Here is a 15173-nt window from a genome sequence, read left to right as displayed (position 1 = left end):
GCAGTGATATGCTGCTTGCAGCCTGATAGGGATGCCTAGTCCCTGGGGAGTGGCTGTAATTTATCCTTAGGCCTGAGAGGGGAAATGAGGCCCTGCTTTATGGGACCATTAAAGGGCAATGTTGCATGGGCACACACATGCACACACACACATGAACACACACACACACACACACACACCACACACACACACACACACACACACACACACACACACACACACACACACACACACAGAATATGCGTTAGTAGGAAATAAAGGAATGAACACAATGTTAAAAATGAATGCATTCATTAATACATAATAAAGAACTAAATTGGAGAAGATGAGATAAAAGAGTAAACAGAAAGAAGCAGAATTATTAATTGGTGAATCTGCTGGTAGATATTTGCACCGTAAGACCTCCGTTGATCCACTATGAATTTGTTTTGTTTATTGTATTGCCTCGTAACAAGCTCAATCATCTATTACAACGAGAAATGAATAAACAGATGAGAACAGTCATTAGAACCTAGAAAGAAAGTAGAATTTGTACTGTTACTTCAGAGAGCGCACGGTGACATGGTATTGATGATGAAACCGGGGGCCATAACAAAAAATAAACCTGCGTGCTAAATTATAGGAACAAAAGAAAACATGATATCCTCACTTCTTATTCACTGTCTCCTCCTGGCCTCGCCTGTGTGCTCTGTCCACCCGGTCTAGGTCTACCTCCCCAACCTGCTGATGCAAGGACTTTTCCCCATTAATAAGACTGGATGATTCTCACAGATAGAAATGATAATGACCTCCCTTAAGATGCATTCGCTCACACACAATCACATACACAACACACATAGGCACCCACACACACACACAAGTCCCTCTCTCTCTCGCGCGCGCACACACACACACACACACACACACACACACACAACACACACACACACACACACAGACACACCTTGCAGCATCTTGCCAGAGAATCCATTTCTATATTCATCTCTCCTGTCAGAGTTTGGCATGGTTGTGGTTCGAAGAAAGGAGCGATATCCAACTTTCTTTTGCTTTTTTATGGCTTAACTTATCATTATGAAGTAAATGTTGATTGCACATTGTAATGGCTGTAGAATAATGACACCCTCGGCGTTTAGATTGGTTCTCTATAAACCTCGCTTTCACTTTGAAATTCTGCCGGCCACCGGGTACAATCTCCCGGGAAAATTAATTCTCCATTTAAAGCAAAACAAGCTGTGGAAAACAAAATTCAGTGTGTCCTGTGCAGTGTTGCCAACTCTTTTCCAATGAAAGTAGCTAGCATCCCCTCCAAAAGTCACTTAAAGTCAGAAGACTCATTTGCATATTGACGACGTCATTGAACATCATTTGCATAAAGCTTAGGGGATGTGTCGGTTGCAGCGAGGGAGAGACTGCCTCTTCTACGGTGCACGAGGAGGGGGAGAGACCCTGAGCCATGGACTGGGAATTAAAAACAATATAATATATTTCTTGCTTTTTCCCTAATGGTCTGAATAAGTCTCTCAATTTGTCGTTAAAATAGTAGGCTCTGAGTAAAACAGAAAGGCGATCCGGTTGTCTTTGGGACAGCCGCTCCAACAATAATAGCAAATGGAAACGCTAAAGCGGGGGTGATGTTTCAATTAAAAAAACTAAATTATATTCTGCTTCCTTAAGACACACAAACCGCCACATCCATTTCTCTCGCATGTTTACACGCACACACTGACTTCACTGTGTGTCTCTGTATTGTAGATGTGTCCTGAATGCACAGAGAACTACTGCATTGGCTGTTTTACCACATTCCACCAGAAGGGGGCACTGAAGCTCCACAACATGATCCCCATTCAGGTGAGCGTGGTCTCACGAGCATCAAGTCTATCTCCTCTCCTCTCTGTGACTGTGTCTCTCTGTCTCTCTTTCTCTTGCACAGATACTTTCAATAATATCCCTTCTGATTCCATTCTCCTTCTGCTTCACTCATTCTGTCCTTTGCATTTTTTGCATCCCTGACTACAGTATTTCAAATTCGTCTTTTCACCCCTTCTATGTTTCTGCCCCGCATCTCACTTTTGTATGTACAGCACACACACATACAATTAACTGGAACACCATAACAATATGGATGTCCCTCATTGAAAAAAGCAAAACCTTATTCTGCTCACTTATACACACACACACACACACACACACACACACACACACACACACACACACACACACACACACACACACACACAAACAATGGGTTGTATTTATTATGCAATGTCCTATTAAACCTATTAACAATTTGTATGGAAAGCATTTTTATTTGAGGAACGTCAACAAAGCTATACCAAATAGTCCTAATACGATACAGCATGTGGAGTTGTTACTGATTTTTACATTTAATTCAAATCATTAGAACGACACAATATTGGCTGTAAGACTCTTTTTTATTGCTCAGTTTTCACGGCAGACTTTGTCACTTTAGGAATTTTCAGCCAAATAGCAAACATCAACAATCGACATCAAGCACAAAGCACGAGTTTGCTCCCTTCGCTTGAAACACTTGCTTCTCAATGAACTCATTCTTCAAATTTGGGGTAGTCCACTCATGTTTCCCCCCCCCAGCACGTGTTAGAAGCTCTGTGGTCTGACAGCCTGAGGTCCACGGCTACGTATAACCGCGGTGACCCATTTGATTGCAAGACCAAGCTGTTATGGTCTCCATAATTAACCAAGCTAAGCCAACTGGCAGTGGTCATGCAGGTGACTAGAAAGCACCTTTTTGAAAACTCTCAGCAGTTCCATCTCTGGTCCTCGTGTGTGATGTAAGAGTCTCTGGGCTGTGTGGAAGGCATGTGTAGATTTTCTCCACAGTGTTTCTTAATGGCTAGTGACCTTTGTTCATATGTGTGTGTATTGCATCTATGCTTTACGGAGTTATTACATGTACTCTTGGCTTATGTGCATTTTTCTCTTCTCTGCTAGCTGTACAGTACCCCTCCGAGGGTGTGTGTGTGTGTGTGATGCCAGCTTCTTTTCATATTATCGTTTTCTTCGGTGCTATTATTGTCATCTAGAAGTACAAAGAGATGGACTGCACTATGATGTGGGCTTTGTGAGTGTGCATTAATAAGGAATGTACATCCTATGATTTGTAATACGGCGTGCATTTGTGCACGTGTCTGTCGGACTGTATATGCACCTCTACATTTGTCCGTGTAGCTACAGAAGCTTTTTGTATGTTAATGCACAGAACTGCTATTAACCAGCCTGTACTTGCAGCAGTGGAGCTCCGATAGCTCTTTGTTCAGTGTCCATGTGCTACCTCACTGCTGGGTGGGTCAACACACTAGTATATTATTGGATAGCCACCGTGCTGGAAGAAAGTCATACACACTGACAGAGACAAAACACACACAGACACACACCCACACACACATTGAAACAGCTCTGTGGAACCACAAGACACCTCTCTCTCTCTCTCTCTCTCTCTCTCTCTCTCTCTCTCTCTCTCTCTCTCTCTCTCTCTCTCTCTTCAGTGTTTATCTCCCAGTTTCTCTCCTCACTCGATGCATGGGTAAAAGCTTACTCACACTTTCAAACACATGCACATGCATACACTTATTCAGTCACACATGCAAAACTGTGTCTTTTGGCAGGACATAGCAGACTGGGGATTTTATACACATGCAGCTGATGCATCTCTCGCCCCTCTTCTAATCCTGTTTCGTTTGCCTCGGAAAGAATGAGGGAAGGAGAGACACCCCGCAAGAGTTAGAAAGACAAAAGGATATTAATTTCAGCTGTACAATGTGACACGCACACACACACACACGCACACACGCACACACGCACACACGCACACACCTAGTTCACATAATATTTTAAGTATTCTTTCTTGGTATTTGATTTAGCCTAACCTGTAGAAGTACCAGAGGGGTGTGGCACGCTGCGATCACACGGGAAGTTGTATCTCCATGGCCTCGTTTTAAAAGGCAAGTGTTAAAGGTGCTGGTTTAACTGAACAGCATCCTGGAGCTGTTATAGTAGGGCTAATGTGATGGCTCGAACCCTAGATTCCCTGACTGAAAGACGATCTTATCTTTCTGTGCACCTAGGGAGTGGGGATTTCTTTGCCCATTTGGATGATTGTGGTAGCCTTGGATGTGTGATGCTGCACTGCGTAGCCAGTTTGAAGTCTGTAATAAATAATTCAAATGGAATTAATCCAAACACTCAGATGGGTTTGTGTCCACAACATCAGATAAAAATAATGTTGGCCTTCCGTATCTATGAACTGTGGGCCCACCAAATCCTTCAAAAACACATTTTAATGAAGTTTCTTTTTTTTTACAAAACTAATTTTAAGCTCAGTGTGACCTTGCCTTTGCTGTTTCAGTCCCAGCATCCCCCTCCATATCTGATCTGCCCTCTCCATTGACTCTTTTAAGTCCAGGCTCACGACATACTTTGCTCACTTTTTGTTTTATATGCTCCTGATGTGGCTCATCTCTGACTTATTCCATGTCCATGAGCTGTGTGCGTAGTCAGCGTTTCTTTTATTTGTGATTTTAGCTACCTGCTCTGCTCTGTACAGCCCTTTGGTCAACATGAGTTGTTTTTATACGTGCTTTATAAATAAATGTGACATAACTTGACTTGATTGATGTGCTTCTGTGAACACAGTTGGCTGGTGACCAAAAAGACGCAGAGAAACAGCAAGAAGGATGGCTTCTGAAACCTCTTGCGGTGCTAAGATTTGCCATCAGAGGGTGTTAAGATGAGGGAAGTAATGTCTTCGGGCTTGAGAGATTGTTTGCAGAGAAATATTTGATTCTTAAAGATTTCATGGCCACGGGCAGGTTCCCTCCCACGAGATACTGAATGAAGTAGTTCAACACATGGATAGAGTGGCACTGGATGAACCACACTTTGATCAGAGACATTACAGACCAAGAACAAGTCTTTGCCAGATTGGGAGTATACACATGGTGACATTATTACCATGTGCAACTGTTAAAGATGCAGGAGACAACAACCATGTGTGATGCTGCAAGAGGCCTCCTTTTAACGTGACGTAGTTAGTGCACATTTGTTAGACAGTTACCACACCCACATTAAAAGTTGAAATGGTTGAAGGTCACCGCAAAGGCCTTTGGGCCGAAGGGGCTCGCAAGACTAATTTTATTGTGTTTCTAGGATTGAAGTGATCCCATAACCTTTCTCTGGCTCCAAAGGTTGCTTGTGTCCTGCAGAATACGGCTACATTTTGTCAGACAATGTGAATCTCTGTGAAGGTGCTACAAGGACCGGCAATGTCATAAAGTGAGCACAATTATACTGTATCGTTCTAACATAGCCTGCCATGTGCATCCGTCTTTCTCAGTCTCACGTGTGTCTCAGTTCCTCCACATTTCCTTGACACGCTTGTTTTTGTGTTTCTGTGGGACACCTTCAAGGACAGGATAACAGTCTGCAGGCGTGTTAACCTCAGCAGCCCTAGTAGTCCGTGGTGATTAATGGAATAGAATAATTTATTCAGCCTGTGGAATAGAGAAAATCAATCAGTAGTCATGCAGTGTGGGTCCCATTTTCTCTATGTATCAAGATAGCTGATCACATTCTATGTAAATTATTTTTACTTTCCCAGGAAGTAAAGGAGTCTTGGTGTGTGTGTGTGTGTGTGTGTGTGTGTGTGTGTGTGTGTGTGTGTGTGTGTGTGTGTGTGTGTGTGATGCATTATTGGATGACGTTTATCTATAGACCAGGGATGTACATTAAGTGTGGTATCAGCTTGGTCATGTGATGCACACACTCTTTGTGGTTTCATTTACATAAAATAAAGGTGCATACATTAACTCTATTACATTGAATTCATCATTGTAACTTTCAAGGTTATGCTAGTGTGCTAGGTATGAGCACTTAAACTGATTAGGTTGGACCCTGTAAATGGGGTTCATGGCAGCTGTCGACAGTGGCCTCATCTCATTGCCTTCATGTCATTAGTGTAAATGAAATAGAACTTGCTTGGTAATATACTTAATTATATGAAATTTGTGGAAAAGTTATGCCTGATTCATCCCTTCTCTACAGTCTGATGATTCTGACTCTTTGTTGTTGCTGATCACAGTTCTACGCAGCACCACTGTGATGAAGAGTCTACCCTCGCACTCTTGTTGCTATATTGTTTTCTAACAAAATTTGAATAATAACAGACTCATTTATTAGTTAATGCGGTATTATCTCTTGCTTTCATTCAATGTATGCTAATCTGTATGGTTAGTATGTTCACATATGTTGTGTATTTCTATAGAATATGTACAAACGTCTCTCACAAAGTGCAAACTGCTGCCATTGTGTCAACACTGTTGATCTCATCTGAGACACTATGGCCTGCTTCTTTCACAGACAGACTTACAGACCCACGTGAGCACTCGAGATGTTGTCAGGTGCTTCCAGAACCAGATTAACCCCAGCTCCCATCCCAGTGCCTTCACCACTCCTAATCCCAGTCCCAATCCCAATCGGACTCCCACTTTCACATCCAATGCAATTACCGGAGAAGGAGATCAGAGGCCAGAGAAAGGACCCGAGGCTGCGGCAAAATCTATGCAACTTCCCCCTGATCCCAGCCGGGTAGGTGGTGATCTATAGTGTTACTTACTTAGTCATGCATGTACTACAGTGTTTAGGATGGACGTGTGTGAAGATACATTGACTCACTTAATTTAGCATGTACAGTACTTATACACACAGTTCATCAATTTACATGAAACACACATACACATCCATCCACTCCTCCTAACACACCACATTACACAACATGTTGGGGACCAGATTTAGCTTTCATTCAACTGGACAAGACACGTTGTATTTACTGTTTCGGTGACACAAAAGAAGAAAGCGACTGTAAAATAGAAATGTTGAAATAACAAGTGAATAATAATAAGATGAGTCATGGCTGTGACTGAAAGACTTGTATTTACGCTGCTGTCTGGGTACGTGCTTGTAGTGTTGTTATCTTATGACAACACGAGTACAGTTTGCTCTGGATAAGAACATCAGGTCAACGCTTAAAATGTAACAGCCGCTGGGTTAAATCTGCACATCATAAGTCAAAAACATACATCCGCAGTTTAGTATTTTTTATTGACAACTGAAACAAAACCTCTATCTTCCAAATCAGATGGTTGTGCTGCTGTCAATACAAATGTTATTTTACAGCCTTATTTTGCAATTCTACGTTTCAGATTTGTCTGTATACTTTAAAAAAGACATTTTTTGTTTTGTTACTTTCATAACAACTGTTTTGTATACATAGGTATGATCTTTTTTCAAATGGTTATTGACCCATGCATGACATTTCTCTTCTTTGTGTGGTTCCCTTGCTGTGACTATACAGCAGAAACATGTCAAACAAGCCTTTACCCAGTGTGAGCTTTACCTCTGCACCCCGACGTGTGAGGCAATCGAAAAGCCTTCAAACAAACCCTAATTGATAATATATCCACAGGCTGTATCTACAGGCAGACGTCTGAACTGCATGTACATTTGGACCAAAAACACTGTAGATCTGGCAAAAGCTGTTAGATTGACATTTCAGCCTCTTAACACCACAGAGCTCAGTTGACCTTATTCACACAGCAGTCATTTCCAACAGTTAGATCACAAGGTACTGAGACGATTGGTCTACTGTATATATCAAAACAGTGTCCAACTGATGTATTCAGACTTCAGATAGAGCCAAGACCTTTCAGAAAGTCTGACAGTCTGACTTCACAGTCGCAGTTAATATGTTTAAATGCTGGTAATTAGTGTTAAGAGGTCGGACATGTGAACATACATACTGTACAACATACAGCTCCTGATCATTAAGATCTTCTTTTTTTAAATATGTAAATAGTCGACATCGCAACCAATCATCCTTTGACGTAATGCCTATCTCAGGGCTTCCATAATAGAGGAGCGCCCAGGGGGAGAAACCATCGGTCTTCATCTTTTCACCATGATTTTGACGAGGTTGAGATGAGACAATGACAACTGCTGCCGAATGCCAATTGATATTTTACTTCTGATAAATATTTCTGTCCATCCATTACTGTAAAGTACAATCTGGAGATATTCTTTTTGTTGCAGGTGTCGGCTGTGCATCACAGAGAACTTCTTAGAGGAGAGTACAATGAGGAGGAGTCTACGAGATCATTCCAGGAAGCTCTCAGACAGTGGAGAGGAGAGAAGAGTGAAGGAGCCGGAGATCCCATGAGTGAGGATGCAATGTGGACACCTACCAGACCAGGTGAACTGCAGAGACACACGCACACACGCACACACACACGCACACACAGGACGTCCTGCTGGTTAGAACGAATACACCTGTGCATTGCAACACATAATTCCCTTTTTTACAGTAATGTTGAGATATTTAATTAGTTTTTTATTTGTTTTGCATGTAAAAGCTAATTCGACAAAATAACGAGCAAAAAGCGTCTCCCTCACGAAATGCATTGCCGAAGTTAGATGCAGGTACCTCACAATTGTGTCTATATATACAGTAATACTTGAGTAAATGTTTTTATATTTGTTCCCACCTTTGCCCCTACATCCTTTTCTCCTTAGCTCTTCCTCCCTCCTGCTCTCCTCCTCAGCTCACCCCCCCCCCCCCCCCCCCCTCTCTGTCTGTGATGTGATCTGTTAAGGCCTTATAGAAAGTGCTTACCACTGCAGTAGGAGGGTAATCCATGGCTGTTGCATATTGAGATAATGAGAGGAGTGTTAGGGGTGGCCCTACTCCACACCACAGCACTAATCGCCTCAGCTGTGTGTATGCGTGTGTGTGTACAAGCACCACTGCGTCAGGCAATTTTTATGCTTTTTCACACATACTGTGTTTCTGCACGTGCACATGTGCCACAGTGTTTGCGTGTCCTGGTTTATGTGGGTGTGTATTATCACACTGTTATTCCAGGTTCTGTGTGTATGTGTCTTGGTGTTTGTGCTTTTTATTAGGCCTCCAATTTTCTCTGCTTTACTGCTTGGACAGACTCTGCTCATCTCTGCCTTCGCTCTGCTCTGCAAATTGCTGCTAGCCCCTCCAGCCCTAATTATTTCTGTCAGGCCAATGGCACCCAGGCCCAATTTAAAGCCGCCACTGTGGACTGCCAAAGTGTCTGGACTACAATCATAACATTTCTCTTTCTTACCTATATCTTTCCTTTTCCTTCATTCGCTTACGATGTTACTTTTGTATTGTGTACATCTTTTTCTTATTCCCAGGGGGCTCTCTTCTGTCGGTTTGTGTTTTGGCTCTCGGCATGGTGACGAGGTGTTTTCTCACTTCATGAGGGGAGATGTTTTGAGGAAGGTGTTGAGAAGCTGGTGAATTATGTTGTGCTGCTCTCTTGTCCTCCTCCTTCACTTTTGGCTCTGTTTCCCTCCTCCCCCTCCTCTCTCTCTCTTACCTTAACTTTACTTTCGTGTGATCTCACCTCTTCCCCATATTTCTCCAGTATCAGTGTCAGCTATGGCGACCCAGGCTGACCTCGCTCCAGTCAGAGGAGCTGAAGGACGAGGAGGGGGAGAAGGGAGCGTACCTGTCAGGGTGGAGTTCACAGAACACAGCCTTACCTACATGGACAGATTGCTTCTCAAGAAGCACCGCAGGTACACAGACAGACGGACAACAACGCGCACGCACCACATGTACATATTGTAAAGCATGTAGAGGCTTCTGTTATGGGGCTCAGGCAATAGGCCCCGATGAGAAGCGGTGCTTTCCCCCTATTCAGTATGCCTGAACATTTTTGGTGCAGAGCAAGGCATAACAGTTCTGTTTAGTGACTGTCATGTAAATATGTGTTTATCCTGCGTTTAATGCAACACAGCCAATCATATACTCCGTATGATATTCAGACACACGGTCTACACTGAATCCTTTCAGGCAATGATGAAAAACTGATGAAAAACTGACAAAATAAATTGATATTTTTAGGAACACTTCAAACTCAAAGGTTATTTGTGCTAGTGGCATTTCTATCAACTTGAAGAAATATCATGAACCGTGCCTCCTCAGTGCCTCCCTGCTGTTCCATTACCGTGATTTCTCCCTGTTCCCTTTCTGGTGCCAACTAATGTTTTTAAGCCGTTGAAATTGCTTCTTCACAAAATGGGATGATTTACAAGTATTCTAGCAGGGACTAGTTTTTCTTAGAGGGCGTAGAGTTAATACACACTGTATTCATTGGCTACTAAAGAGAATGACTGAAGTTCAGACTGTGATTTAATGTAGTGCAACGGACATTTAGACATGAGTTCTGTCCATACCACTGGATATTTATATGCAGCGCACAAATGAGCCAAGACTTTGTGAAAAAGCAGAGTTCTGCACGGGCCTGGTAAACATTGTTATTTTATTACCTGCATTATGTAAAAGTGGTTTTATTGTTGCCGTGTTGTGGAACTTAGCACCAATTCTCCCAAATCACTTGTGAGTTGGGAGAAATACTGTTAACAACTATAACACCACCAATATGTTGCCGTGAGGTTTTGCGTGGACTTTACATAACGAAAGATTGTAACATGCCAACACTTTAACAGACACAGAGGTCACTTGTTGAGGTCACTACAAACAGCTGGGAACATGGATTCAACCACGTGCACACACACGTTTCACAACAAGCTCACATATCACACACACACACACACCTTCTTGTTGCCACTTCAATACTCGGGACACAGATACATCCACATGTGCACACACAGTTTTCACAGCTCACACACCTTCTCTTGCACTGCACATGCCTCTCTGTAGTCATCCTACATGAGCCACCGGTGTACAAAGCAGTTTCTCTGTACTTATTGTGCAGTGCACTGCCTGAGGGTCTGGCTTCAGCAGGTCCCATTATTACAGCCCTTTATTTAAGCGGCTCCTCCTGGACTGAGTAGCCCACTGGAGAGCGGGCCAGAGGAGAGGAGAACAGAGTGCAGTTTTAGGCCTGTTGACTGCCTGAGCTGGAATGCTCTACATCCCCAGCTGTAGCAGCCTTTAACTGTGGAATAGACTAGAGAGCCAATCTAGTGCAATAAGCCTGCAGCGGTGATGGTGGCAGAGCTTAATGGAGAGACAGAGAGACTGGCTGGCTGGCTGGCAGGAAGAAAGAGTGGAGGCTGAATTTTAACAAGCCTCTATAATAATGGGAAAGAGAGTGAAGGAGGGGAGCGTGGAGGAGGAACGAGTTCTAAAGAATTTGCTAAAAGTGCTTAGCTATATTAGAGTCATAAACTCTTATCACCCTGTTAGATTTGTGGGTGGCCTGCAAGTTACAGAAAGCATGCGTGTGACCGGGAGGGCATCAATCTGATATCCTGAGCTGGCTCGGCAGTGGGTGTGGGTGGGGTAAGTGAATGCTCGTCCTTCCATCAACGGCCAGAGTCAAAGGAATCTGTGATCAAGGCGCTGAACCCTGAAATAAAAGTCTGCACATGCAAAGAAACTGAGATCTGAGCCGGCCTCTACCCAAGTCTGTGAGACCTGGCTGCGCCCGACCTGTACTGTGTACTAGAAAGGCTTTCTCAAAGAAAAAAAACTAATATGGCAGCCACGTTAAGACAAAACATAAATAGTTTATAAAAGCAATACAGCCTTTGTGAGAAAAGAACAAGGCCATTATGTTATTAGCTTGTTTTGCTATATATAGATGTCAGTGCTTCTTCTTGTTTTTATGTCATGCCCAATACTTTTACATTGTTTCTCTAATGAGACTATAGATCCTCTGAGCTGTTCATTCTTATTACTACAAACTGTCAATTGTGTTAGACATGGACAAACTGAGAAGGCACGTCTTATACATTACTGAGGGGCTTGTCACCTCCCATTACTCAATACTATAGATCCACATAAGTCTGTAAATGGTATCTCTCACTTTCCCCTTCTTAGAGAGACTTATAAATAATGTGCCACTGTAATAATTACTGTAGAGAAACTGTAACCCTTACTTACAGGGTTCAGGCTAACACTTCACCGGCTGATGGTTTGTGCGTCTGTGGAATGCGTAAACCAGGCTCCATTGGTTAAGGGTCTCCTTATCAAACATACATCTCCAAAGGGAGGTAAAGAAAAAAGACCCGGGAGAACCCCAGAAGAGCAACACACTTCTTTTTCCTGCACTCTGGCAAAAGCCTACATGCAAACAGCCTCAGGCTAGTGAGGCAACTGCATGTAAAGTACTGTATGTAAGTAGGAAAAGAGATGGATAGATGGAGCAAAAGGATCAGAAAAGGGATGTGAGGTACAGGATCAAATATAACCCTCTGGGTGCATTAATTAAATAGACTGAGAAAAGATCAACATTGCCAGGTTTGAGGATATGGACTAAGTGAGAGGAAAATATATAAGCTACAAGTAACTTCCCCAGCTGCACCTTATGGACAGCCTGGAGCTTCTCATAAAGTCTCTCTTACTGGCTTTGCCCTGGCTGTATTAGATCAGGAAGGAGGGAATACAGAGAGACAGATTAAAGGACTGTTTAGGTGGGGCTACAGCAGAATCTTCTGACAAGAGAACAAAACCAAGAAGTATGCAACACGTCCATCTTCCCATTTAGCCATCTGGGTTTCAGGATACAGGAGTTGAAGAAAGAGAGCATGAAAAGTGATTACTCCATATACAAGTGTTACTCCATATTAGTTTTTGTCTGGGTCCTGGACTAAAGTCTGTGTTTATGTAAAAGTTTTTATTCATTTAGTATTTCATTATTTATTTATATGTTTTTTTTTGTTTTTTTTCAGGATGCCAATCGAAACTTATCGTCCATCGTTGGCCTTTGGTACGGATTTAAAATCACCACCTAAAACAAATACTGGGGAGGAGACTGCAAGCCTAACAGGTAAAACACACACACGCACACACACACACACACACACACACACACACACACACACACACACACCTGTATGTCCATGAGCACCTCTTTGACACTAAAAGAAGATGCCGACATACAGCCCTGACGTTGGTGTGCTCATGCTGTACATACCATCTTTCTGATACACACACTGAACCAAACAGGCTCTTAGACCAAACAAAAAAGCATCTACGTACAGAGTAATTTGACAGATGACACGCACGCACACACACACACACGCACGCACGCACGCACGCACGCACACACGCACGCACACACACACACGCACGCACACACACACACACACACACACGCACGCACACACACACACACACACACACACACACACACACACACACACACACACACACACACACACACACACACACACTATAACAAAAGTAAAAAACCTCTCCCTCTCAGCGGGTCAGACGTATCAGTGCCTGCCCATCCATCCGTGGCGGTGTGACGGGTAATCACTGGCTGTGATTGTGTGGGCAGAGGGCCGTTAGAGGCGGCTCATGCCTGACAGGTTGCACTCTGCCTGGGTAAGGGATGGGGCAGGGAGATGGGGTGGGGGTTGGCCTGTAGTCTAAAGCTCAGGGCCTGGAGCTCATCAGTCAGGGGAGTGTCCTGGCTGTCTGGCCCCGAGCCGAGGCTGTCAGGAGACGGGTGGACCACGGTTATCTCTCCCGTTCCAAACCTCTGGACCCCGGGGCTGTCAACTGCCTCTCATCACATCAATCAAGATTCATTCCAATCCCGACCTTGTTGGGATCTGCAAGTCCTTGCTTGCCCCTTTCCCCCCCACTAGCTGTCCATCTCAAATAGTTGTTTCTTCCAAAATCTTCAAGGTCGATGAGGTTCCTCTCATAGAAATGTTTAATTCGAACAAGGCAACCAAGCAAATTCGACTCAGTGAAGTTTGTTAGGAGTTCTGACTGGTTGTAGCTGTGGACTAAAGTGTACATTATTAATTAACAATATCTCGTGCAGCTCTCCACTGTGCCTGATCTGATAAATCAGCAATGCCTTAACCACAATCTAAAAAGCAACACTATACAGCTTGAACCAGCTCCCGTCTCCTAAGTATTACAGCTTATATGGATTGGTACTTTTTGCACTTCTTGTTCTCCCTGCCCCAGCATCTTTAATAATGCCAACCATGAGTTGCATTTTTATAAATCCCATTCCAAACATACAAATCATTCTCTCCTTCCCGATTCTTTAAACAAACTTTTAGCTAACAGTATGAACTAGAGCAACACATTTGTTTTGACGAAGGACTTGATTACACAACGACACAAAAACACAGACATGAAATTCCAGAGCAACCTCTTGGTACTTTATATTGGCTAGAAAGCTATTAGGGGATCAGACTGTTCCCGTCAGATCTTGGTCTTTATGAGGCTGAAGGCTGAAAGTTCAGTCACATTCATTTACTTCAGAGGATTAGAGCATTTTTATGGTTATATTTTGTGGAAAATACTCTGCTTTTGAAGAAAGGAGGGTTTCTCCACCTCCTCTAGCCCATGACCCAGTTTTGTTAGTTGCTAAATTCTCATTAACCCAACATTAACCTAGAAAGTAGACATGTTGTTATGAGAATCTGAGTAGGATATTACAAGATGTTGCAGGTTAGAGTATATTTATGGGATGCGAACACAGGCCTAACAGGAGAGACAATGTAAATCTTCTTCTATCTAGTTTTGACTGTTTTCATATCATATAAGCACGTTCTTGTTCCATCACACATCTGGCATCACAAACTATTCAAAGTTAATGTGGCTCTTAAATATACTAAAAACACAGTTCTTAACATCATGGATTTACTTTAATAAATGATATTCCATTGTTCCAGTGATATTCAGATGTGAGGAAGACATTAGTGTCTTTGGGAAATGTAGAGCTGTTAAACTATTCCTTCCACCCGGTTCAAACTTTTCCAACGCATGTCAATTACAACAGGTTGCAGTGTCTCTCCTCCTCTCCTGTCATTGCATATGAAAGGATGGGCTACGTGTGTGTCCATGAATAATAAAAGCTGTTTTCCCGGAATCATGTGGGGAGCTCTCCCTTGTTTTAAATTCTCATTTTCCCGAGCTGTCAGACCCATGTGGTGATGTGATAGAAGGATTGTTAGTATGAGAGAGAGAGCGAGAGAGAGCGAGAGAGGGATGGAGGTGGCACAGACAGGTTACTTGCAGTGGCAACACAACGATAGAAAGACTCAGACTGACACAATTACACATCAAGGCAGAGAAATGTTTATTTCTATGTGCCTGTCAAGGT

At 43.0% G+C, this 15173-nt stretch overlaps 1 protein-coding gene across 1 annotated transcript in view; it reads left to right on the top strand.

Moving 5' to 3' along the window:
- LOC115017749 (zinc finger, B-box domain containing) overlaps window positions 1–15173 on the top strand; it is a 40291-nt gene that overhangs the window by 12581 nt on the left and 12537 nt on the right. The window contains exons 7-11 of the mRNA XM_029446435.1: window positions 1753–1848; window positions 6394–6621; window positions 8122–8281; window positions 9492–9645; window positions 12769–12866. Coding sequence (XP_029302295.1) covers window positions 1753–1848; window positions 6394–6621; window positions 8122–8281; window positions 9492–9645; window positions 12769–12866 — 736 coding nt within the window. The remainder of the gene's footprint in view (window positions 1–1752; window positions 1849–6393; window positions 6622–8121; window positions 8282–9491; window positions 9646–12768; window positions 12867–15173) is intronic.

This window comes from Cottoperca gobio, chromosome 13, assembly GCF_900634415.1.
Source record: "Cottoperca gobio chromosome 13, fCotGob3.1, whole genome shotgun sequence".
In the NCBI taxonomy this organism is placed as follows: Eukaryota; Metazoa; Chordata; class Actinopteri; order Perciformes; family Bovichtidae; genus Cottoperca; species Cottoperca gobio.
The sequence above is the reverse complement of the archived record's forward strand: the minus strand, read 5'-3'. Positions and strand labels throughout refer to the sequence as shown.